Source organism: Patella vulgata, chromosome 3 (genome assembly GCF_932274485.2).
Source record: "Patella vulgata chromosome 3, xgPatVulg1.2, whole genome shotgun sequence".
Lineage (NCBI taxonomy): Eukaryota > Metazoa > Mollusca > Gastropoda > Patellidae > Patella > Patella vulgata.
In genome coordinates, this window is record NC_065881.2 from 56,963,087 (window position 1) to 56,989,866 (window position 26,780).

At 34.6% G+C, this 26,780-nt stretch overlaps 1 protein-coding gene across 1 annotated transcript in view; it reads right to left on the reverse strand.

Annotated features, from left to right (window-relative positions):
- LOC126814635 (NAD(P)H-hydrate epimerase) overlaps window positions 1-26,780 on the reverse strand; it is a 204,243-nt gene that overhangs the window by 175,031 nt on the left and 2,432 nt on the right. The window contains exon 2 of the mRNA XM_050539924.1: window positions 22,321-22,460. Coding sequence (XP_050395881.1) covers window positions 22,321-22,418 — 98 coding nt within the window. The 5' untranslated portion in view covers window positions 22,419-22,460. The remainder of the gene's footprint in view (window positions 1-22,320; window positions 22,461-26,780) is intronic.

Consider the following 26,780-nt stretch of genomic DNA (forward strand, 5'->3'; position numbering starts at 1 on the left):
CTTTCCCATTTTTAAATTAAATTTTTAAATGGCGAACCATTTTAATCTAGTTAAAATCTCGAGTATCCAATGTTATTGAGAGTCAATTATGGTCTTGTTTTGTTAATAAATGTCTAATTAATAGTTTATATAACATTTCAGGCCTAAAGAAAGACCTGCAATAGGCAGATTTATAGCTCTTGCATAATGTATGTTTAAAATTCGACCATGAAATAGATAAGGCATCATTTGCAATAGAAAAAGGATCATTAACCCATGAGACATACTTTTCGAGTTGTGTATTAATCCTTGTATCAAAAAGGTCAATATCTGGATCGAAGAAAACTTTATAAATTTTGTGGAATAGATATTCATTTAACTTCCATTCAGTAGAGTTTGAAAAAACTCGAGAAAGTTCATCGGTCTGAATGTTACTTTTACCAGCAATATGCTTAGCTGTGAGATGAATTTTACGATTGGTACACCACGACAAAATAGATTTAGACAACTTGAATAAGTTATCTATTGGGCCTCCTATATTATTTATATATGAAATGGCAACAATGTTATCAGATAACACACAAACATGTTTGTTAAGATCTTAATGCATAACAAATTGCCAAAAGTTCTAAATAATTAATATGGTGTGAAAGTTCAGATTTATTCCAAAAAACAACGGTTGACACGACAAGGTTCTGATCATTTACAGCAATGGGTGCAAATATCAAAATCACAACTGCACATTATCTAATACATTGTTAGACTTATCAGTTAAAAAAAAAAAGCCTTAAATATTCCTGAAAATTCCTGAAAAGGGACGCACAAAAATGTAGTGCGATTCTGTCCACTATACTACTGAGCATGCACTTCGTCATCGGTCAGTTTATGTGTTTGAGTCAGCAAACCATACAAAGTCAGTTACCAAGATATTCCTCAAGGATTTTTCTCAGCTCAACTATTATACATCCATTTGACCGGAAGTAAAGCTTGTGATCACTGTGTTACGGATTTAAGAGTCTTAAAATACAATCCAGATGGGACTTTTCAGTACAGAGGACTACATGGAGTTTCCCAGAAAGACCAGATGTTCAGGAAACCTCAATCACAGCATAACACCACTCTACAATGGTCCATAGAAAATAAAAACGTCGAAGTTTAAACATCTCATGGAACTTAAAAGAGTGATTCCACCTGATTATCATGGGTTTTACGACGGACTACTCTATGAATAAATCTCCATAATTTGATCTCCATAGTTATTTGAACTATTCATTGGTTGAATTATAGTCAGTTGAATTGTTCTGTTAGATCTCCATGGCTTAAGGTTATTAACTGTTAAAATATTTTCTAATTACAATATGTAATGTAATATTTTATGATTACTGTTTTGTTCGTGAATGAAATTACATTTTAAAGTCTATTAAGTTGTTTTTCTTATTTTTATTACATTACCACGCAAATCCAAAATGACCATGAAAAAACATGTATCTCGACTTTGATCCCCCAGCAAATGTGACAAAAGTCTGATTAATAGACCGAGAAAAACAAAGGGTACTATTTGGAAATTATGATCATGAAAGACACCCAAACTTCAATATATCTTCAAATAAACAAGATGGTATTATGCCGCATTAATGTTATAAACCGTTTTTTGCTTCTCCTGAAAGTTTCAAATTTTGAGTTACGGGTTTTTGACTTCCGAACGAAGATATGCATTAGATTTAATGAATACCAGTTGATGCCCGGGAAGATACACCCACATTTTGCATGAGATGGACAGCAAGTATCAAAAGGAACCCAAATACCTTAGGCATACTCAAATTGTGGCTTTGTGATATGATACTAACAACAGTAACACCATAGTTAATTGGTGGGAAAAGCACAATGCTATCATTTCAGTTTAGGAGCAGCCCACAATCACTACCTTGCTTAAGTTTAAACCACAGAAGGCCCTAAGAAGATGCTGATACCGGCAGACCTGTCGGAAGAGGAAAAACAAATGCAGAAGTAAGCAAAATTGGAAAATATCACCTCTCAATAATTACTAGGTTTACTCACTGACATGTGTTTCTACCACCCAGCAATGAAATAAAGCGCCCTCTGATACATGAGAGGTAGTTCCCATCTGTCAATCACCGTAAATGTTATTTACCCCATTTGGATAAATATTACTTTTTAAGTTGCATTGAAATCGGATAAAAAATGTGACCTCTACAGAGTCCACAACCTATATGCGTATGGGAAGTGGGCATTTTTGGGGGCAGTTTGGTCCGATTTTCAGGAAATTCGAACTCAGCTGTCATTATGGTGTAACGGTGATTAATTTAAACAGTTTTCATACAATCAGGGGGCATAATAAATGAAGTTACGGACCGAAAGGAACCATGATCTTCGGGAGATAGACCTATTATTTCAAGTTTCGTCATAATCGTTTAAAAATTGTGACCTACTGAGTGTCCACCAAAAATTGTGGACGGTCGTCCGGGCGGACAGGGGTGACGATAATATACGTCCACATGAAAATGTGGGCCTAAAAAAACACTTGACATGTAGACTGTCAACAAACAAACTGTGGACTGACGGATAGGTTCAACGACTATATACGCTCACATAAATGACAGTTATGTTTTATATACGGTACATTAGTCTTCTCATTCACATTAAATTAAATCCGTGCAACAATTTATCACCAAAAATTCAGATTTTAGGTTTTTTCCATATTCATTAATGTTCCATTTAAATAGGCAATGTTCTAAGGAGTGATTATCTGCTCATGTGAAGTGAAATTAGTGTATTTAAGTCATGCATGTAGATGATTGAAAGATGAATTTAATCTGTAGCTTTCAATAAAATTGAAAAATAAAAAAATGATGAAATTGCAATACATATCTACTTAATTTGGATGTGAATCCTTAATAACAGTGCCTAGTTGACCAATATTGACAAAACTTGAAAAAAAAAAAAACCCTTCATTGTAACATTGTAACAATCAGATTTTATTATGTTGAACAGATTTCAAAGTAGTGCATATAAAAATTGGTCCCATCTTTATGATTTTCCAAGAATATATAGCACCACTTGATCCATAACTGGTTTACAATATCTGTGAAAGGTGGCTAAAACAAGGGGAAAATCTCTGTTGATCCTTATAAACAGAGCATAGCTTTATCCGATATGGTCCAAAACTTCTGTATGTTTGGGGTTTTTTCTGACAGATGTTTTGAATCGGAACAATAACTGTGACAATAATCATATAACGCTAACTGACAAAACATGTTTGACGTATCTGATTAGATTCAATCTATAAGATTACAATTATAGCAAATACATGTGACGAAAGTATGAACATGCTTGCTCATGTTCATAATTCTAATATTTAGACTAAGTCAGTCTACATTTTTGTGAAGCTACAATTCAATCACTTTCTACACTGAGACGCAATGAAAGTGCACCGCATAGTTGCTCGGTCCTAAGGTAGTGGAATTTAAGGGATTTTAACACAAAATTAAGCAGTTTTACTCTCCAAAATATTATCTGGATTGGCCCTTTAATAACAGTGTCTAGTTGACCAATTTTAAGGGATTTTAACACCAAATTCAGCAGTTTTATTCTCCAATGTCCTTTAATTCACAAGGACATAAATACCAAAGGTTTGGATGCCATCACACTACCAACGCATCATTGTTAAGTAAGGGTGTCATGACCTCTATTGATTCTTGTTAATTTTTGGTGTTTGTAAATTGCCAGACTACAATCAAGCTAAAAATCACATTTAAGCAAGAATCTGTTGACTGTCGTATATTCACTACCAATAAAGTTAGTGGGGTGTTTTCATTGCCTCAGAATAGCTGGTGGAAATAAAAAAAACACCAGCAAAATGCTTCAGATTACTGAAAATATAAAGATTGTCAAAGTAAACATCCTGTTCCTGACAATTAAACAATAATAATTCTATAAGTTCCTGTTATACACAGAAGTTACTGATAATAAAAGTCTGCTGTCTAGTCATTGGGTAAGTAAAATCACATATAAATTTCAGTTTCCTCATCATGCCGATTATATATATTGATCAATTAATCTGTAATTACAGAATTAAGACGATAAACCTCTTTAAAGATACATTCACATGAAAGTATTCATAGGGAAGATATTTCTAATAAAAGTATGGCAAATTTGGTATATATGTAAAGTAGAGGCATCCCTGAAATCATGCACAGGACCAGAATAAATTATATAGTGAAAAAGGATTCATGATAAATAGATATCGAGCAACAACAAATTCATCTTCAATAGAAGGCTTGATCTCGCCTTAAATATGTACATCTTATTAAGCCCTTCATGTAATACCCCGCATATTTTAGCACTAACTTCGATTGGGTATAAGCCCAGCTTGTGATCCTATCAGATTCCTTCTTTTAAAATATGGTTTACGATTATCAAGTCTCGCGCTTCTAGCTAAAATGTCTACATGTGACAATCGAGTTGCAAAGTTCAAGGTTCGATCAATGTCAAGGTTGCTGGAAATCATGGTTGATCAACAAAGGCTGTAAACTTGTCTATTTCTTTTTCTATGGAGGCCGCCATATTTGTTTACAGTGTGTTATGTGCCACGACCTCTGATTGGACAATGCTAATTAGTCAGGTGTAAACACAACGAGCGCCAAAATTTGGGGATTGTTGAGTATTGAAGCAACGACTAGATGTTGTAAAACTTGCGGTCGTTGCTTCAGGAACATGCGACAAATTGTACAATTATTAAATAGGGTTGACATGATGTGTTATTTTGATCAGTGATTGGACAGGCTATGATATACAATTAAATCGTATTAGGAAGATTAGATGGAAGTTGGCAAGTTTATATACTACTTTTAGTTTCATTTCTGGCATACTGTGCTCTCAACATGCACTGCCTTTTTCTATAGATATAGAAAATTTCAACCAAGACATATTGTCATTTTTCAAAGCAAATCAAAATATAGATAACAAATCTCATCTCCTCAACCATCCCTGTTTCGAGTTATTTATAATATTTCTGCCACATCCAACTACAATAATTAAGTATATAATCCTACCTGAAACGGGTATAAATCATGTATTTAAAATCGAGGCGTTGAAGCGGTTACAAGGAACGGATTTGTAAGTTTAATTAGTCATAAGTATAAAATTAACTTATTTTTAAGATGTTACATGCATTAATAAAGAAATCGAGTTTGCCACTGGGAACTAAAGGCACCCAATCGTAGCTATAAACAGGCACATCGGTATGTCGCAACGTTTTTAGCAACGTAGCTAATAACATATAAAAGCAAATGACCCAAATAAAATAGGTTGAGTTATTTTAACACAAAAATAAACAAACTAACAGAAAATTTTCTCAAACCTATTTAATGAAATAGCAAGAGAATTCAGCAAATATCATCCATATCAAAACATGTTGTTACCAGTTGTCAGCACAACAAATCTAAATTCGGTGACACCGCAGTCAAAGGATCAACCAAGAGCTTCAAAATCATCAACCAAGAGCTTTACAAATCTTTGGGATTCAGAGTCTTGGGTTTGCTCTCGGTGTTGGCCAAGAAAGTTTCTTGGGATTTCCTGGCATGGTTTCCCATAGTCAATGGGATGGAGGGCCTGGCGAGGAACATAGTCCAGTCCTTCAGATGTGATGAAAAACTGGTTTCCTAAGTACAAATTGGCGAGCATGTAAAAGAACCCTTGACAGATGGAATTTAAATAAGAGTACATAGACGGTAGTGTCACTGCCCAGGCACAATGCATGTCATATGTCTGTCTTCATTCTCCCAGTCAGTGCAGAAAAGTAGGACGTTAAACCTCATTTCATTTCATTTAAGAAATCTTAAGTCACAGCACCAATAACATCCTATTTTTAAGCCTCATTTCCATCTATCAAACATTCTTGGATTTTTCCAACCTCGTGGGTTTTCTCCGGGTCCTCCGGATTCCTCCCACTGCTAAAGACCCCTACGCGCAAGCGAACTATTGAAATAAAAATTAAACCATATGTTAGTCCCGAAATGACCTGGTTTGTGTCGAGTGGACGTTAAACCCCATTTCTCTCTCTCTCTTGGATTTCAGATTTATCTTAAATATTTATAAAAGAAAATAAACTAGAAACAATGATGCAACAAGATTCAATTTTATCTTTTAATCAGTCTCTGAATTTAATGAATTATCTAGGGATCATGAAGTTGTATAAATAATTTATTAAAAGGGGTGGGGCTATCGTAAAAGTCAATAATTTGTAGTTTTCTGAAAATTGTACTGACCTTAAATAAACATATATTTTTGAGGTTTGTTGTTTTCACAGGCAATGCCATTACTGCTCCTCTTATGGTGTTTTAATGTCATTGGTACTGTAACTCAACTTACTATCTATATTATTAATATATCTTTAAAGGAAGCCAGAACATCAGAGTCCTTTAAATCATGCTTGAGGTCTTATTTAATTGTGAATACCAAATGTGACATTGTACTGGCTCAGCGCCATCGAGTAGAACAGTTCTAGATTAGCAGCACTATATAAATTCAGTATTATTATGGCAAATTTAACACAAAACTAAATCTCAGAATCTTGGTTGTTACAACTCTGGAACCAAGAAAGTTCAATATGAGTACAAATATTACATCATAAAAGAAACAGACATCCATTATTAATCAAATACATACATCATATGGTTATGAAAATAACCTAGATCTATCTCAATTCTCAAGTTTATACTGTAAATATATAGTACTGCTTTTCAATTTGGTGTGACATCAAATTTTAATGAATGAAATAACTCCAATCTGCAGATTTGAATAATCAGTGATAAAACTGTACATTATAGCCACTCTGAAAGTGTTATTTAAACCCTGATAAACAATTAAGAAATACTTTCCAAAAGTCTGTATTACATTTGTCCAATTTAAAGTCAATCAGGTGATAAATTTAGCCTCTAGGGCGTCTTCATGATTTTTTGATTTGATCAATTAAGAACTATTTTAAACTCACAGTAATTCTTGCAAATCGTGCATGTCAATGTATCAATGTTAAGTCAATCGGAAGATAACTTTAGCCACTATGTCAAATTGTTCAAGGGCCATCACTCTGATAGTAATTATCCAAAAACATTAAAAATTTAATAAGATTCTTCATCTCATTAACATAAAAAGTGTGTATGATAAATTTAGCCTCTTGGTGGAGAATCTTTTTGTCTCATCAACATGAATATTGTGTGTCAATGTCAAATATCCTATTGATTTGCATAGACTTCCAATAACTCAAACATCTACAGTTATCATCTGATTACTCGAACATGTTGTGTATGTTCTAGTTAACTCTTGTTAACATTAGATTGATTTGAAATTAATAGACAGATAGAACTGTAGAACTAAAATACAATCAAATTATACTTTTTTCTAATAACTACTGTGTTTAACGTCTTGTTAATAATGCTCACATTAACTACTAAGAATACACCTTTGTGGATTCCTAGGACAACCTAGCTGCTATGTTTCTTGTCTGACAATCTATTTTTATAAAAAAACAAAACAATGGGTATTGTACAAGGCAGGGTAGTTTGACACTTTCCTGAACACTTGATATCACTTCTCCAATTTGTAAGTTATTGTTTGTTTTGTGGTAGCTGTTACAATTTACTGATGCCATTGTTTCTTAACCTCTTTAGGCTTTATTCCCACATTATGATGATTAAATATTAATTAAGACATTCAATTCCAAATCACTATCATTGATATGCATAATAGATTTACTTTGACCTATTTGAAATAATTAAATCAACGTAGATACTAAAATTGTAATAAATAAAACCAATAGTTCACTATATTGATTAGTGCCATTACTAATGATGTTTAAAATTCAATTATTACAACGTGCAGTAGAAATAGTGTAAATAAAATATATGCTGACTTGCAGAACTATAGAAATTTGTAGTTACTTGTAATATGTTTGTCAAGCTTGAATAATTTCATTTTGTTGTTATTGTGCATTATCATATTATGAATGGGATTCATTGTTATCATGGGTCCATTTACATTATCATATTATAAATGGGATTCATAACATTTTGACTTTGCACAAATTCAGAGCGTAACTTTTTTATTCTTGAAGATTTCGACTTGAAACTTTCAGAATACATTACAAATGGCAATAGCAGCGCTCCCATATTTACACCTACATACGATTGTTTAATGTCTGTCACATTAAAATGCGTTCATAATTTATATTTATGCTCATTGAATTTTAATGAATACGTTTATACATGTATTTCAATGACAGTCGTTCCCTGTAGTGTTTTCTCTTATAGTCTTTGTTGTAATTTGATCAGTATCGTTCGGCTTCCACCGTGTTATATACATGTAATATATGAATTTCAAATTGTTTACGACCTGATTATTATACTGTATAACCTGAATCATATTCTAAATATATGGCTTACTGAATTTTTTACTATCAGATTATATCAGGTAGTTGTAAATACAGTTAAGAGGCGACCCCATTTTGCACATGGCAAACCTCATCAAGGCCGTAAAGTATGTGATAACCGCGATATAATAATATGCTTTATGGTAGGCAGGCCGTGAGAGGGGAGGGGGACGCTGGAACACTTGTTCAGGGGCCCGGAGCCTAGAGGGGTCCGGTATGCCGCGTAAAGTTTTAAAAAAAATTGTTGGTGTAAATTCATAAAAAAAATATATACTGTTACTTGATCGTATTACAATGTTTTGAGAAGGATTTGAAGCAAAATTATGACAAATTAATTAGTTTGAATATGTGTTTAGTCCTATTATAATACCATAAATCACCCAGTTTGTACACAGGAATGTATCTTTAAATAGGCATAGGTACATGTACTATTGGATTGCTATGATAATATTAAACAAAGTCTCGGATACCGTACGTCCAATTAAATGGCATGGGTGCTAAATATTTAAGAAAAGATTTTTTATTGACTCATCTTAAACAGGTAAACACAATATCAATATGCATTGCACATCGCCATAACATCACCACAATATTCATAAAATTTAGGTTACCGGTACAATAATTTACATACCTGTAATTAATTAAGAAATAGATAGATATGGTATATCAAGGTTGTGGACCCTCTAGAGACCACAGTTTTTATCCAATTTGGATGAAACTTTAAATATATGTTTTTATCATTAAGATCTTGGTTCCTTTTGATAATTATTAACATTAGTGTTACTTTGCTCTTATTTTTTGAAAAATTTTTCACAAGTTGATTTCCTTTATTTTGTTAATGTAGAATGGTAACGAACTGCTCTTTTCATTTTCTTTGTTTTATTTGTTTCGTTTGAATTTGATTTATCTGTTTAGTTTTTGATTGTTTAATTTTTGTTAATGAAGTTGATTCTTTTAAACTTCGTTTTTATTTTTGAACTCTACTTGGTGTAGGTGTTCATCAGGTAATACCTCGACTGAGTTCAATATTGAGATTAGCCGGTTGATTTGTTGGATATAAACCTTTGAATAATAGCGCCTAACAGGCAGCTGTGTTTAATTATGTTCTCCTGATTTTGATTGTTTCTGTGTGTTTGAAGTATGTGTTTGTGATATGCGCTTAGAAACACTTCACGTGTAATGAAGCGCTATATAAATCGAACAATAATAATAATAATAATAATGGCAATGGGTGGATTAAGCCAAAAATGTCAACAAAAATTTTCCAATTATCTTCCCTTTGAAGATGAAGTCAGACTTTCAACTTCTTTAATTTTGCCTTATCTAAAAATATTTGTCAATACGAGTAACGTATTTTTGAAAGCATTGGATATTTGACCTAGATTTTTTTAAAGTGACGTCATAAATATGAGGTTTTTTTTAAATCAGGTAAAATGTCAATGGCAAACGATAAATTCAGTCATTTAATGCATATGTTGAAAGTTTTATCAAAAACAGTTCATAAACAAAGGTTTTGTGCTAGGGTTACCATACGTTCCGTTTTTTTTGGTCCTTTTTGTCGTCCCGTCCCGATGCCTCTCACATACCTAAATGTCTCGCTTAACCAGTCTACCAACCATTCTCCGTCTGATTGACAGGCCGGGATAGTCAAGATTACTTTTTTACGAAAAATGACAGAAAGATGGAACAAGCAATTGAATTTAGAAACACACACAGTAAGCAACTCAACAAATGTTTTAAGAACCTTATAAAAGTTAAATGAAACTACTGCTAGTATCATGTTCCCGTCTAACTCGAGTGTTTCAGAGATATTATTTGTACTAAACCAAAAGATGCCGCTCCTAACGGTATAGTTAATGATTTAAAAAATAAACCGAACGTAATTTCTAACGCTGCTGTAATAACCAAAGATAGGTTAACAGGCAACGAAACATACGCCAACAGCAGCTATATCGTCCGGGCAGTCAACAAGAGTTGTCGCATATTTTTACTTTTTTCGGTAACAAGAGTAACAACTCATTAAGTAATTATCAGAAAACCATTAAAATTTGTTTGGTTTTTATAAAATTCTGCCCCATGCTAAAGTTTAGTTTACGAAACTTTTAACATCATGGATTTTGCTGTTCAAGTCATAAAGATTCATTGAAAATCAATAGGCTTCTTCGTCTCATGACCTTAAACACTGTGTATAAATTTAAAGTCAATCGGATATTAATTTTAGCCTCTAGAGCGTCCACAAGATTTTTCAAAGTGATCAAGGGCCATAACTCTGGCAAAAGTTATTGGAAATCGCTGAAAATCAATAGGATTCTTCGTCTCGTGACCTTTAACACTGTGTATCAATTTAAAGTCAATCGGATATTAATTTTAGCCTCTAGAGTGTCCACAAGACTTTTCAAAGTGATCAAGGGCCATAACTCTGGCAAAAGTTATCGGAAATCGCTGAAAATCAATAGGATTTTTCGTCTCGTGACCTTAAACACTGTGTATCAATTTAAAGTCAATCGGATATTAGCTTTGACCTCTAGAGCGTCCACAAGATTTTTCAAAGTGATCAAGGGCCATAATTCTGGCAGTAATTATCGGAAATCACTGAAAATCAATAGGCTTCTTCATCTTATGACCTTAAACACTGTGTATAAATTTACAGTCAATCGCATATTAACTTTGACCTCTAGAGCGTCCACAAGATTTTTTGAAGTGATCAAGGACCATAACTCTGGCAGTAATTATCGGAAATCACTGAAAATCAATAGGATTCTTCGTCTCATGACCTTAAACACTGTGTATAAATTTAAAGTCAATCGGATATTAACTTTAGCCTCTAGAGCGTCCACAATTGCTTGTGGACACTGGACCGCCGGACAGACGGGGGAAACGACAATATACGACCACATTTCAATGTGGGCGTATAAAAACGAACTGGTGCATTGTTATTAATGGTAGATGAACATCTTAACTACTTAGTAGATAAACGTCTTTAACGGCGGAGATAAAAATATACACAACATGAGTCCTAAGAAGAGAATAAGAAATGAATATAAATGAAATGAAATGGGGTTTAACGTCCTACTCTTCTGCACCTAACCTGGGCTAATTGAAGACGGGCATACGCCATACAGTGTGCTATGAGGGAAATTTTGCCCGGGCAGCGGCGCTACGGCCTACTCTTATATCGAATTCCAACTGCCAAGGGATCTTTTACGTGCACGCCAATGTGTACACGGGACCTCGGTTTTTCGTCCCATCCGAACGACTAGGCAGCTGTCCTTGTCAGGCCCTCCTTTCTGCATCACTGACAAGGGGAAACCACGCCGGAAATCGAGATGAACTTTCTCAGCCAATGCAGGGATCGAAAACCTGAGACAATAATGGAAGATCACAAAGCTATTAAAATATGTAGCAAAAAAGAGAGAATACGTTACACATTGGATGTTGGGAGTTGTATGCCCTATGGCTTTCCAAATCTAACCAGCAACTCATAGCACTAAGATTTTCCGGCGTGGTTCTCCCTTGTCAGTGATGCAGGACGGAGGGGCTGACAAGGAAAGCTGTCTAGTCGTTCGGATGGTACGAAAAACAGCGGTCCTGTGTACACATTGGCGTGCATGTAAAAGATCCCTTGGCAGTTGGAATTCGATATAAGAGTAGGCCGTAGTGCCGCTGTCCGGGCAAAATTTCCCTCATAGCACACTGTATGGCGTATGCCCGTCTTCATTAGCCCAGGTTAGGAGCAGAACAGTAGGACGTTAAACTCCATTTCATTTCATTTCATTTAACTAAGCATATCACTACAATCACCCAAATATAGATCACAAGTACCCTATAAACCCCAGGCACAATGAGAGCTTCTAATGTGACAGAGAGATGGACGAAAGAAAAATCATCAAACAAAGACAACATTGTCTGCGACATCGCGGGATGTGGACTTAAAATCTCTATACAACACACAAGAACATCTCTTTAAAAGGATTAATAATTTGTAACAAATCAATAAGTTGTTGAAATTGTATGTCTGTCCAGCTATTCTAAGGGGGGTCACGGTGGCTAAGTGGGTAAGACGCTGGCTCGCTAGCCTAGAGGTAGGGTGTTCGATCCCTGATTTGGCCGAGAAAGTCCATCCAGATTTTCTGGCGTGGTTCCCCCTTGTCAGTGATGCAGGACGGAGGGCCTGACAAGGACAGCTGTCTATTCGTTCGGATAGTACAGAAAACTGAGATTACGTGTCCACATTGGCGTGCACGTAAAAGATCCCTTGACAGTTGGAATTCGATATAAAAGTAGACCGTAGTGTCGCTGTCCGAGCAAAATTCCCCTCATAGCACAGTGTATGGCGTATGCCCGTTTTCATTAGCCCAGTTCCGAGTAGAACAGCAGGACGTTAAACTCCATTACATTTCATTTCATTTTCTATTCTAAGGGAGTTTTGCCAATCCCTCTCCTTGTCTTTTTATAGCTAACAATATAATTTTAAAAGTCAAATGATAAGCTATAATAAAATCACTTCTTCTTCGAAATAATGATCCACATAGCATTGCTTGGCAACAAATTATTATTATTATTTCTATTAAAACATATTTAAAGGAGCTAAATCGCTAATATTTGGGATCTAGAAATTGACACAAATGGGTCGCAACGCATATAATAATGTAATATGAATGTATATAAACTGATTTACATTCAATAGTTTCTGTTTTTACTCTAATTTCTAATCAGTTATGTTCTGCGAAATACGTCAGAAGTCTCGATCGAATTGAAAACTCTAGTGTCTGGTTAATCCAGTCTACACCGATAGTATTTATTGTGCATGCTCTCCAGATAAGAATATGATGTCACCGTTTGACATGACTTGTTGAATATGCTTCGCCTGGTTTTCTGAATTCCTTGTTACAAATGGCGCTGAAACGCAGTATGGTACACGATTCGTGTACCAATGGTAAAATGTTTATTTTGTCTTAAATATTAGATATCAGAAGCCCATCTTTTACCGGTTAGATCACAACATCAATGTTGATTTAAATTGACAAATAATTCGCGTTTTGAATGTTGATGATTTTTGATGATATTGAGTTAGAAACTTAGCTACTTTAAAGTGCGCCTTTTCATATAACATGTTCAGGGCACTTTGCAAAGTGACAATATAATCATGCATAAACAACAAGATTATGGACATGTTAACAATTGTATACAGAGTCTCAGTTAAAAGCCTGATTAAATAAATGTGTCTTAAGTTGTTTTTTAAAAGAATATAGAGATGTACAACATCTTAAACTAAATGGTAAATTATTCCATAAAACAGGTGCTTGATAACTAAAAGAGCGCTGACCATAAGAGACTAGTTGAACAGTTTTGGGCTTTAAAAGTAGTTTATCTGATGTACGTAATGTTCGGCCAGGTGTATAAAGTTCTAAAATATCTATGAGGTAAACAGGAGCTAAATTATTTACACATTTTAATAATATACACCTTTGAACTAGTCAAACAATCCAGGCAGGCTTGAAAAACTCTCTCACCCCCAGTGCATTTATCGTAACTATAGGAAAACAATCTCAGCAATTACCTAAAATAAATCTCAATGACTGTAGAGCTTTACATGTTTTTGACAACTGGGGTGATAACCGTGAAAAAAAATTGCATGACTGAATTTCAGTCCAACTTAGGACTAGTCAAACAGTCACAACAAGTTTGAAAATATTATCCAATCAATCCAAGAATTGTGGATGGTCTGACAGACAGGGGGTGATGACAATATTATATACTATCTCTACCCTTGATCCCCAAACACATAACTAATGTTGATAATTTATGCATAATCAAATCCAAATTTTCTGTAGTTCTTTGGAAGAAGGGGGTTGGACAGCCGAATGGTTAGAGCATGCACGTTGTATCATTATTGAGTCAACTGACATGGTTTCGATTCTCCGGTTGTACGTGACAAGGAGTAGGGTTGCCTGTCCAACCTCGTGGGTTTCCTCCCACTGCAAATTATTGAAATAAAATTGACCCATATGTTAGTACTGAAATGACCTAGTTTGTGTCGAGTGGACGTTAAACCCCATTTCCCTCTCTCTCTCTCTTTTTGGAAGAAAATTTTGATAGTTGGTCAGTTTTAACCACAGGGTAAGAAAATTAATGATGTGTAACCTATAAATTTGATTCCTTAACATCTATGGTATATTAGGGCTGTACGATATTCTCGATATAGTCATTTATCGCGATATGGTATTTTCAGACCCAACTACGATATCATGTGGCCAAAAATCGTCAATATAGTGGTTTATCGAATATCGCCAAAAACTTCAAATATCAAAAAAAATTATCATAAAAATAGATAATAAATACTCTATACAGCAGTAGAAATTAGCCGACAACAATAAACTATAATAAAACTAATGTTTTGAGAATCGTTAAATGTCGAAAACACTTGCGCAGTGTCCGCAGCTGTTTTTCACTGCATCGTGTATGCGTTACTTTTACTTTGTTTTTAGTCGACAATAAATTGTCAGTTGTTACTACATGTAAAGCTTTGGCCTACTAAACGCCTGAAATTTCCCACTACCACGGCTAATTACCAGGCTATAAATAGGTTGTCATATTTTTAAAAAATGAATATTTTTAAAAAACTCTACAAAACTTAATTTCTGAAAGCAAAGCCAGGAATACCGCAGCCAATCATATGCTTGAATGGAAGATAGTCCGGATCATTTAGTATTTGTTAAACTGTTTGAACTTACAATACAAGACTTGAAGACCGCATCTACTTACTTCCGCTGCACATGATATTTGAGAATTTTCTTACACAAGGTCACAAGCAGACGCTTTTTAAACATCAGCGGTTGTATTTAATTTTTATCCAAAAAGGATGTTGTTTTGTTCATTTTAATAAATCTATATTATAAAAAAAGCAAAGTTTAAAGTGTATGAATAAAGCAATTATTACCCACAATTCTTACTCACACTAGTCAGCTTTAATGCATTTATATTTAATTTATTTAATACTAACAAAGTGACATTATTATTAAATATTGCGATATTTAACTATATCGTTGAAAAAAATGCCAATATCGATATCGTCCCTTTTTGCAATATCGTACAGCCCTATGGTATATGTGAAAATGGTTAAAAATGATTCAGAGCTGCTGATGAAAAAGATTAAAATTTAATTAAGGCAAACCATGGACCTTATAATACATTATAATGTATTATAAGGTCCATGGGTAAACACAGGATGTATTTAAAGAATCTTGACTCTTTTCAACAAAAACTCTATAGTATTACCAGTAAATAACAGCTTCTGTAAATTTGTCGATTTCTATAACCTTCGTGCAGTATTTATGAATGGGATTGTGTACTGTATACATTTACACATCCTCACAGGATTACCAAATTAAGTTGGAGCTTGAAAATTACACATTTACAAAGGCTAATGGTTCGAAGGTATTAAAGGACAAAGACTAGGTTTTTTAAATTATTGAAAGTTTATTAATTTACAAGCAGGACAATGCTGTCGTGATAAAGAATGCTACATAGAAAATGTCTTTCTCAGGGGGATTACCAAATCAAGTTTAAGCTAAAAAAAATTATGCATGGTTAAAAGCAGATGGCTAGACAGTATGAAAAGACTTTATTTTCTGAAATTAGGAAAAGTTTATCAATTTGCAAAACGTTAAGGATGTCACAATGTGATAAAGATGACTACATAGAAAATCAGAATTGAGATACAAGTGCAACTTAACGTTTCATTTAGTACAAGTACTGAAAGTTTCAACCCTGCTCCTTACAAAGTAAAAATCATGCTCAACGCTAAGTAAAAAGCGCTTGTCTTTCATTAGCAAATTCAAACGTAGACTGAAATGTTACGTTATGAAGGGAAACATCATCAACTGTAAACAAATAAATAAAGCAGTTGCTATTTAATAGTCTTTGAATCAATGATTCCCACATATCAATTAACTTTTATTGATCTACTACCAGACACTCATCATTAATTATCAACACAACTCTCAGTATAATCTGTTGACGACTATATATACAACTCCATAACACCAACCATGAGATTATGTGGCTTATATACGTGCGTATTTCTCTGCACTAGCCGTACAATTTTATAGTTACATAGTGGATGTTTGAAAATTGGGTTTTGAAAAAAAGGCCATTTTTACGGCTTGCAAAATGACCGAAGAGACAGATCTAGTTACAGTCATTTTCCATAGCCCTAGGTCTTGACCGGCATATACGGCTGAGGTGAAACCCATGGTGTAGATAATGTGCTGTGCAAAATTAAAATCATACTATGAAAATTCCAATCAATTAAAAATCTCCTCAATTATATTATGCATTAAATCATAAATCATAAAATGGCAAGTATATTTATTTAAACAATTCTTGAATCTGCATGTCATGTAACAAGAAAGACAATGCTTGAAATTTGAAAAGTCCTGACAATGTTTGCTGAAACTGTTCCGGAGATTAGAAATGGAATAAAGGTTAATATCCTACTTTTCTGCACCGACTGGCATTTTGTAGATGGGACCAGAGATAAGGATAAAAATATAAAAATTACTCCCATCAAGATTGACAAAAATATTTTATCAAACATGATAAAAGGCCAAGAGCGGTAAATGTTTAGCGAAAAATGTAGTTATGAGAGCGTCTCTAAAACCCCTGAAATCAATCTGATATGTTTGAATTTAGCTACAAATGGAATCTTTTAATGTGTACAATGTGTAACAAAATAAGATAATTAACCAGAACCATCCTAGTGTAGGCGATCTTGTGGCATCAATGGCAGTCGACACAAATCAAATATTTTAAATAACTACAAACATAATAAGATGGCAACCTGAAATTAATAGAACTGACATCTTAAACTATTTAAGGTTATTTGGCTTTACGTCTCTTTGGTAACATAAGATATGTTTTTTGAATATTAAATTTCTTTCCTGTAATACTACCAGGCCTAATTATTGAGGTGTAATTGTGATCAATACTATTTTTACCATTTCACAACTAATGTTGAATTGGTTCTTTTGTTTTATAAAGTGAAAACTTTAATTACAACAGTATTAATTCAAAGTTATCAAAATAGAAGTGTATTTCAAAAAGAGAATCCTTTAATTACATAGAATTCAAAGTGATAAAGACAGTTTTATTACGGAAAGTTAAATAAGGAATAATATTTAGTTACAAATCAGTTTCAAATAAACATTCAAAAGCGTAAGTTTTACCAGTTCACTTCTGACATATAAGCACAGTATAATACGATTCGGTTTGTTAAATAATTCCCATCCATCGGCTTTTTGGGTTGACATCGAGGAATGAGTTTTATTTTGAAGGTTTTGAAGTTTAATAACAAAAAAACAATGTTGACTTTTTGTCTGAGTAGGTCTTCATAGTATGGGAGGCCATTATTTGAAGGTGGCCATTTTGCGACAATATTCCAACTTATAATGTTATCCACATACCAGGGGGTTGGATGGCTGAATGGTTAGCACGTGCGCGCTGTACCATAAAGTCTGTCATTGAGTCAACTGGCGTGGTTTGGATTCCCTGGTTGTGCGTGTCAAGGAGTAGGGTCGCCTGTCCAACCTTGTGGGTTTTCTCCGGGCCCTCCGGTTTCCTCCCATTGCTAAAGACCCCTACGCACAAGCGAATTATGGAAATAAAATTGAACAATATGTTAATCCCGAAATGACCTAGTTTGTGTCGAGTGGATGTTAAACCCCATTTCTCTCTCTTTCTATCGACATACCAACTGTGATTTGGCACTGTATTAATATTAATATGGTCGCCATCTTGAAAATATCTTCATGAAGTGATAGAAAAAAACTGTACAGTCATAATCTCTGTCAATAGTAATGCAGTACCAAATCACTGCTGATATGTAGATATCATTATAAATGAATTGAAAATAAAAAATAGGTTGGAATGTTATCGCGAAATGGCTACCTTTCAAATAATGCCGTCCCATATACTATGAAGCCCTACTCAGAAAAAATGTCAACATTGTTTTTTTGTCATCAAACATCAAAACCTACAAAATAAAGCTTGTTCCACGATTTCTACCCGAAAAACCGACGGATTTACAGTTAAGATCGGACTAGTAACAAAAATTCCTATAGATCTTGATCATGTCTTTATAATTGTATAAATCAAAAGAAATATAACATTTTCTGTATAAATTCAACTAACTTTGAGTTTGATCTTGCAGATAGAGTCATCACAATGTTCACATATTGTTAATAGAGTTTGTTTTTAACTGAAATATCTACAGCTGGTACATGTATACTGTTATTAAAACTGATAGAGATTAGAACTGTTTAATTAAGTAGCTATAACCACTGTAAAATTCATAGCAGCCACAAGTGATCAGTTGACTTTTACCAACTTGGGAATCAGGCGTGGATACAGGGAGGGTGGGTGCAGGGATGCTGTGATGTGTCCCACTCTTTTCTACTGGCAATCTCTTTTTTTGGAGGGGGGGGGGGAGGGTGCATGTTTTAACTACAAACGGGAATGTCTCTCGGGATTAACTTCGGGATTAGCAATCAATCTTTACAAAATTATCATTCTGTTCTTGGTTTATTTGTCAATTATGTACAAACATGCAATTACTTTATTCTTATTTATTTATCAGTATCAGCCTTCGGGTTTATTGATTTATTACACTTCCCATAAACTTTGGGTTTAGGGAATTTTTAATTAAGACTCAAAAAGACTAAGGACATGGGCTGATCATTTGGTATATTAAAATTAATTAATATTTTAAAAAAACAAATGTTCCCCTCTCTCTCTCACTCTGCTTGGCTGCTCATTTATACATATATAAATATAAATGAATCCAAATCAAGCTTCAGGAAATTAAATTTACTTCATATACTGGTACTGCCTTTGTTCAGTCTGGTGGGACAAAAGAAATATGCAATTTTTGTATGAGTTGCCAGTATATAATTTGTCAGAAGGTACAATAGGTATATTTTCTATTAAATAAAAACGTGAAAAGTATATGTGTAGATATCATGTAGTCTGTTCTCATCAGCTGTCTTTCTTTTCTTATATCTGTGTGTCGGAATATTCAATTGATCGAACATGCCAAATGGAATAAGAATGTCACAAACTGTGAAATCTGACTGAAAGGAGTTAAAGATAGGTTCCCAGAAAAGTATTTATCGGGTGGTTATTTCCAATAAAAAGTATGGCAATTTTGGTATACATGGAAAGTAGAAATATCCAATCTTACTAGAAAAATACCGGATTCCCTGAAAAACTTTCGTGGAGCGCATACAGGACAAAAATGTAAGGGTTTCCCTGATCGACAGCCCCAAGATTGAGCGCTTGATGTACATGTTGATAAACATTATGAAGCGTTAGACATACAACACTTTCTGAGATAAAAATCACAGAAAAAGACGCGGGCAGTGGATAATGCGAGAATTTAATTAGGCTTCCATATTTGTAATAAATAGTGGGCAATTAAAGACAACATCGTCTTGTGTATGCAATGAATTCTCCTCCGAATGACCTTTTTTGATCAATTTTTTTTTTATAGCCAGGTTATTCCCTGGCAATTGCAATGTTTTGAGAAGGATTTGAAGCAAAATTATGATAAATTAATTAGTTTGAATATGTTTTTAGGCTAAATATATCATCAAATCAACCAGTTTGTACCAGGGAATGTATCTTTAATGCAATGTGGAGGTCCTCAGAGAAATCTAAAATGTTGCTAGGTTCTGTAAGTCCAAAAAGATGGGGGAACAGATAATAATAGCAGCAGTCTCATCACACAGGAGTCCCAAAAATACACCATGCTGATATCCCCCGCTAAAATCCCAAAACAAATAGATGACACATATTAATTAATAGCACATTTATTTTTTTCAAAAGTATCGAGCAATCAAACTAATTATCAACTATACACTAAGTTTCGTCAGACAGAATCAAAGTTATCTTGTCCCAAAGCATCGACCAATGAAATTGCTTAGCTCTGCTTAGCTTTAGCTCAAAATGTTAATCATTCACCTAATGAACATCTACATCAAATTTAAACATTCTACCTCAAAGTTTTGACCAATCAAATTGCTTATCGCTCCTTAGCCTAAGCAGAAAATTCTCATCATGGAACTTAGTCAAGGTAATGATATAATGATTCTATACTCAGAGTTTCATCACTTTCACTTAATTAAAACCAAAGTTATCGTGCCCCAAAGCACCAACCAAAGCAGACAATGTTCATCATCGAACTCCATCAAGGTATTCACCTAATGAATGCCTACACCAAGTTTGAACATTTCACAGAACCAAAGTTATTGTGTTCCAAAGTCTTAACCAATCAAATTGCTTATCCCTGCTTAGCCATAGTGGAAAATGCATGGGATTGAACTCTGTCAAGACATTCACCTGAAAGACCCCTACCCCAAGTTTGAACATTCTACCTCAATTAGAATAGTTATTGTGTTCGATCAGATTGAAGTCTTTACTTTGCCCAAGCAGAAAATGCTCAGCATCAAACTTTGTTAAAGTATATATTGATGTAATGAAACTATACACAAAGTTTCACCACTATCACTCAGTGTCACTATCACTTAGAATCAGGGTCGAGCTCTAAAGTCTCGACCAATCAATTTTTTTATCAATCTGCTTACCCTGAGCCGAAAATGCGCAATATCGTACTTAGTCAAGGTACTCATGTGATGAAGCTCTACACCAATTTTTATCACTCTCACTTAATGAGAACTGAAGTTATCGTGTCCCAAAGTATCAAGACAGACAGACAGAAAGATTTTAATAGTCCCCTGCTTTCTTCAAAAGGCAGGGGACAAAAATTGTACCCATTCAATCTATGTGTGACAGAATGGTTCTCAGGATGTCACATGTGGAACTCTTTGCAGAACAGTTAAATTAACACAGCTATGGTGCGGGGAATGTGGTGAATGTCACTACTGCTAAACACATGTGCTTGTGTACTGAAATAACCCGGCTTGGCTGAGTTTCCATATATGGTAAACTACATTTAAGCTTGTCACTACAAGCCAGCAGTGAGGCTGATATCCCCCACCGAAATCCCAAAATAAATATATGACACATATTAATTAATCGCACATTTATTGTTTTCAAAAGTATCGAGCAATCAAACTATACACTAAGTTTCATCATCACCCTGTATCAGATAGAATCAAGATTATCTTGTCCCAAAGCATTGACCAGTGATTAGCTCTGCTTAGCTTCAACTCAAAATGTTAATTAATGAACTCAGTCAAGAATGAATATCTACATCAAGTTTAAACATTCTACCAAAGTCTTGACCAATCAAATTACTTATTGCTCCTTATCGGCCTCCCCCCCCCCCCCCCCAACATGTGTGACACCCAAGCTTAATTAGAACTAAAGTTATCGTGTCCCAAAGAATCAACGAATAGAATTGCTTATCTCTGCTTACCCTAAGCAGAAAATGCTCAATTTCGAACTCCATCACGACATAGACCTAATAAACACATACACCAAGTTTGAACATTCTAGCTCAATAGCGCGCTGTATCATAAAGTCTTGTCATTGAGTCGACTGGCCTGGTTTCGAATCCCCGGTTGTACGTGGCAAGGAGTAGGGTCGCCTGTCCAATCTCATGGGTTTTCTCCAGTTTCCTCCCACTGCTAAAGACCCCTCTACGCACAAGCGAATTATGTAAATAAAATTAAAACCATATGTTAGTCCCGAAATGACCTAGTTTGTGTCGAGTGGACGTTAAACCCCATTTCTCTCTCTCTCTAGCTCAATAAGGAGAGGTCCTGTTTCCCAAAAAAGTGTGACGGACTGGCAGACGAACCCATTTTAATAGTCCCTTGCTTTCTTCAAAAGGTGGGGGACAATAATAGTGTAGATAATGTGTGAATTACACTAACCTTAAATATTTCAGGTTTTTAGCATCTACAGCCATGAATCTTTTTATCGTAAACAAACAACTCTGTAAGGATCTGTAGTTTAATAGAACAGATTTCATCACCCACGTTAGCCGGTTTGTATCAATGCAATTGTAATCTTCCTGAAATTTAAAACAAACACTCAAACAAATTCAATCTCCTTTTCTTTTGTGTGTGTGTTTCTATTGTTGACGCCAAGTTGGTCCAGCATTGGTTTCTTGAAAACAACTTACAGATAAAAGTCACTTATAACATTTTTCAAACTTTCTTGATTTATTTCTATAATTACCGGCATATGCATATCACTGTTCTTGTCCTGAAACCCTTGTGAATGCCTTGCAGTTTAACGATCAGTTTGTTTTTAAAATGTATTTTCAAAATATTATTCTATACTTGTTAGACAATCGAGAAGTTGTTCTCTTTTTTTTCTCCGTCAGGTGCATTTGACCATGGAGACCAAAAGATTGTACTAAATGGACATTCTTCTTAACTTGGCATCTATGATTCTGAAGTAAATCCACTGTAATCATAATGTGAAATGTGTGGACAATGTGTTCTTATTGATGATTTCACATTCAAGAAAGTTCAGTTGTTTGAATGAGTACCAAAGTGATGTGTTTAGATCTAATCTCTTTTAGTCTGTATATTAAACATGGGTTCAATTGTCTGAAAATACAACCTACTGTTCATCTATACAAGGATGACACACACTTACATTGTTCTTTTAAAGCCATCAATTTCTGTTGTTCATAAAAAGTTCTGAGCATATTCAAAAGTGTTTTATTAAAGCACTCACATAAACCCTATTCCCATTGGTCATATGGAGTTCTACATTTCATTATACTGAGAATATTACAAACTTTTTTAATTAATCTGTGGTAGTCTGCAATGTACAATTTTTCTCTAGCCTATTTCATGGTCATGTTGATTCTATGAATTATTCTTATATATCTTACACAATTTAATTGTTATTTTACAGTTAAGATCCAATAATCATAAACTAGATAAACAAGCCAACAGTGAGGCTGATATCCCCCGCCAAAATCCCAAAATAAATACAGATGACACATATTAATTAATCGCACATTCATTTTTTTCAAAAGTATCGGGCAATCAAACTATACACTAAAATTCATCACCCTCAATCATATAGAATCAAGATTATCTTGTCCCAAAGCATTGACCAATGAAATTGATTCACTCTGCTTAGCTTTAGATTGAAATGTTAATCACTGAACTCAGTCAAGTTTAAACTTTCTACCTCAAATAAAAGCAGAGTTGTTATGTTCCAAAGTCTTGACCAATCAAATTGCTTATCGCTCCTTAGCCTAAGCAGAAAATTGTCACCGTCAAACTTAGTCAAGGTAATGATATAATAATTCTATGTTCTATGTTCGGAGTTTCATCGCTCTCACTTCATTATAACCAAAGTTATTGTGCCCCAAAGCATCAACCAATCAGATTGCTTATCTCCGCTTACCGTACGCAGACAATGTTCATCATCAAACTCAATCAAGGAATTCACCTAATGAACGCCTACACCAAGTTTGAACATTTTACCTCAATTAGAAGGAGAGTTATTGTGTTCCAAACTCTTGACCAATCAAATTGCCCATCGCTCTGCTTACCCTCAGCAGAAAATGTTCATTATCGAACTTAGTCAAGGTACTGATGTAATAAAGCTATACACCAAGTGCCCTCACTCTCACTTAATTAGAACTAAAGTTATCGTGTCCCAAAGTATCAACCAATCAAATTGCTTTTCTCTGCTTACCCTAAGCACAAAATTCTCATCTTCGAACTCGATCAAGGCATTCACCTAATAGACACCCACGCCAAGTGTGAACACTCTAACTCAAGTCTAGACCAATCAATTTGCTTATCGCTCTGCTTACCTTGAGCAGAAAATGGTAATTATCAAACTAATATGTTTTAGGAACAGAATCTGTTGGACATTCTAAAGAATTTATATAAACTGGGCTTTAGCATTCTTGTAATATAGCCTATAGCTTTTCATGTAATATAAGGACGTTAAACCCCATTTCATTTCATTTCATTTCATGTAATATAGCCTATTGTGTTTTAGGAAGAGAATCTGTTGGAAATTCTCAAGAATTTAGATAAACTGGGCCTTGGCATTCAGACTGGTTGTCAGCCACAAAATAATTTGGGGGTCTTTTCCCTTGGGTGACAGGTGTAAGTTACAAATGCATGAAAACTCGGACCAAGACCACTCGGACCAAGACAGAAGACCACTCGACCACGATAGTTGTGTTTGTTTTAATACATGGTCCGTGATAGAAGACCACTCGGACCAAGATTAGAAAACCACTGGACCACCATACTTGTGTTTGTTTTAATACATTGTCCGAGACAGAAGACCACTGGGGCCAAATTAAAATAAAATACTACTCAATATATTGTTTTTTATTGATCATTATTATTTATTAAATTATTCTTTAATACATTATCAGTTTAAGAATTTATTACATTTATTTTTTTATTTATTTATTTTTCCAAGACAATAGAGGTGATAATATAAAGTTACATGATAATAAGATGAGAAAGTTTTGATGAGAGAAAGAGTAATGATGTCATGATTGATCATTCTCTTGAGGATAACCCATAAAAACCTGCTTAAATTAAAACAAGGTTTATTTCCAATGGGGTCCTTGGAGGAGGATCAGGTTATGTCAACATAGAGGGGCAGATTCATTTATGAAAGATGAAGGATGGAATATGACAATAAATAGTGAAATGTGTGTGCACCATAAGGGATGTGAAGTACAAAGACATTGGAGCATACATACATAAACAAACTAAAACATTTGTATTTGTTTTGCTAGCAAGTGTTGTTTAACATTTTTCTGAAAAGACGCTGGCTCGCTAGCCTGGAGGTCGGGTGTTCGATCCCTGGATTGGTCGAGAAAGTTCATCCAGATTTTCCGGCATGGTTTCCTCTTGTCAGTGATGCAGGACAGCTGTCTAGTTGTTCGGATAGTACGGAAAACCGAGGTCCGTGTATAAATCGAATAACTTTGTTGTGAATAATTTGCAGCTTGTTCTTCAGCTTCTTGTTTAAGCCTGAAAACCAAGCTGAGCATGCTTAATCTAAGTGGCATCGGATAATAATTTCCTAGTATACTTTGTTAAAGACTTGTTATATCCAAATAAAAATTTCAATCTGGTATTGACCTTTTTAATAATATTATTAACTATTAATTCACCAGAGAGATAATGATCCATATATAGACCCAGATATTTTAAACTATCTGTTTCTTGTATGACATGATCATTACACACTATTTCAAAACTACTAGTTTTCTTTAGTTTTCTACTTGGGCCAAATAACATACATTCAGTTTTACCTAAATGAAGGGATAATTTATTGTCTACTAACCAATCTGAACAAGACATTAAGGCTTTGCTAAGTTTCACAGATACTTTTTCAGGATTTGGATGAGAAAACAGGATGGCACTGTCGTCCGCATATAAGATTAATTTACATGGAGCAGGTATATGCTAATGATCATGTCATTCACATAACAGAGAAACTACAAGGGACCCAGGATGCTGCCCTGTGGAACACCACAAGAAATGTCCAAGGGGTCTGAGAAAGTTTTACCAACGTTGACAACTTGTTTGCTGTTGGAAAGATATGAACGAAACCATCCTGTGAATCGGACGCCGATTATTTCAAGTTTTTTACATAATATATCATGGTTGACTGTGGCAAACGCTTTTTGCAGGTCCAATTGGACCATACCGGTAAAATTCCCTTTAACATTTTGATCCTTGAGATGATTCAGCAAACTGATCAAACATGTGTCAGTTGAATGGCTGTCCCTGAAGCCTGATGTTGTTCATATAATAAATTATTGTCTTTCAAGTGAGTCTTGACACAATACTGAGAATGCGCACAGGCCTATAGTTGCTCACAAGAAGAGAACTGTTGTTTTTTTTTATATATATATTGGTTTAACCATAGCTAATTTTAGCTCATCCGGAACTGAATTCTCTGAAATGGATAAATTGATCAAAAATGTAATGGGTATTTTAAGGACATCAGCACCGTCTTTTAGGAAGCGAGTTGGAATGTCATCAAGACCTGTACTTTTGACAATAATAAGAGATTGGAGCTCCTTATGTACAAAATCTTCTGAAACATGTTGCAGGCTAAAATTAAGACTGTGAGCATTACCAGCTCTGCTGTCATAGAAATCTGAAAAAAGTTTAGAATTATAATTATAAATAGAGGTAAGTATAGGTAAGTGCCAAAATGAAATGAAATGAAATGGGGTTTAACGTCCTACTGTTCTGCTCCTATACTGGGCTAATGAAGACGGGCATACGCCATACAGTGTGCTATGAGGGAAATTTTGCCCGGGCAGCGGCCCTATCGCCTACTCTTATATCGAATTCCAACTGCCAAGGGAGGTATC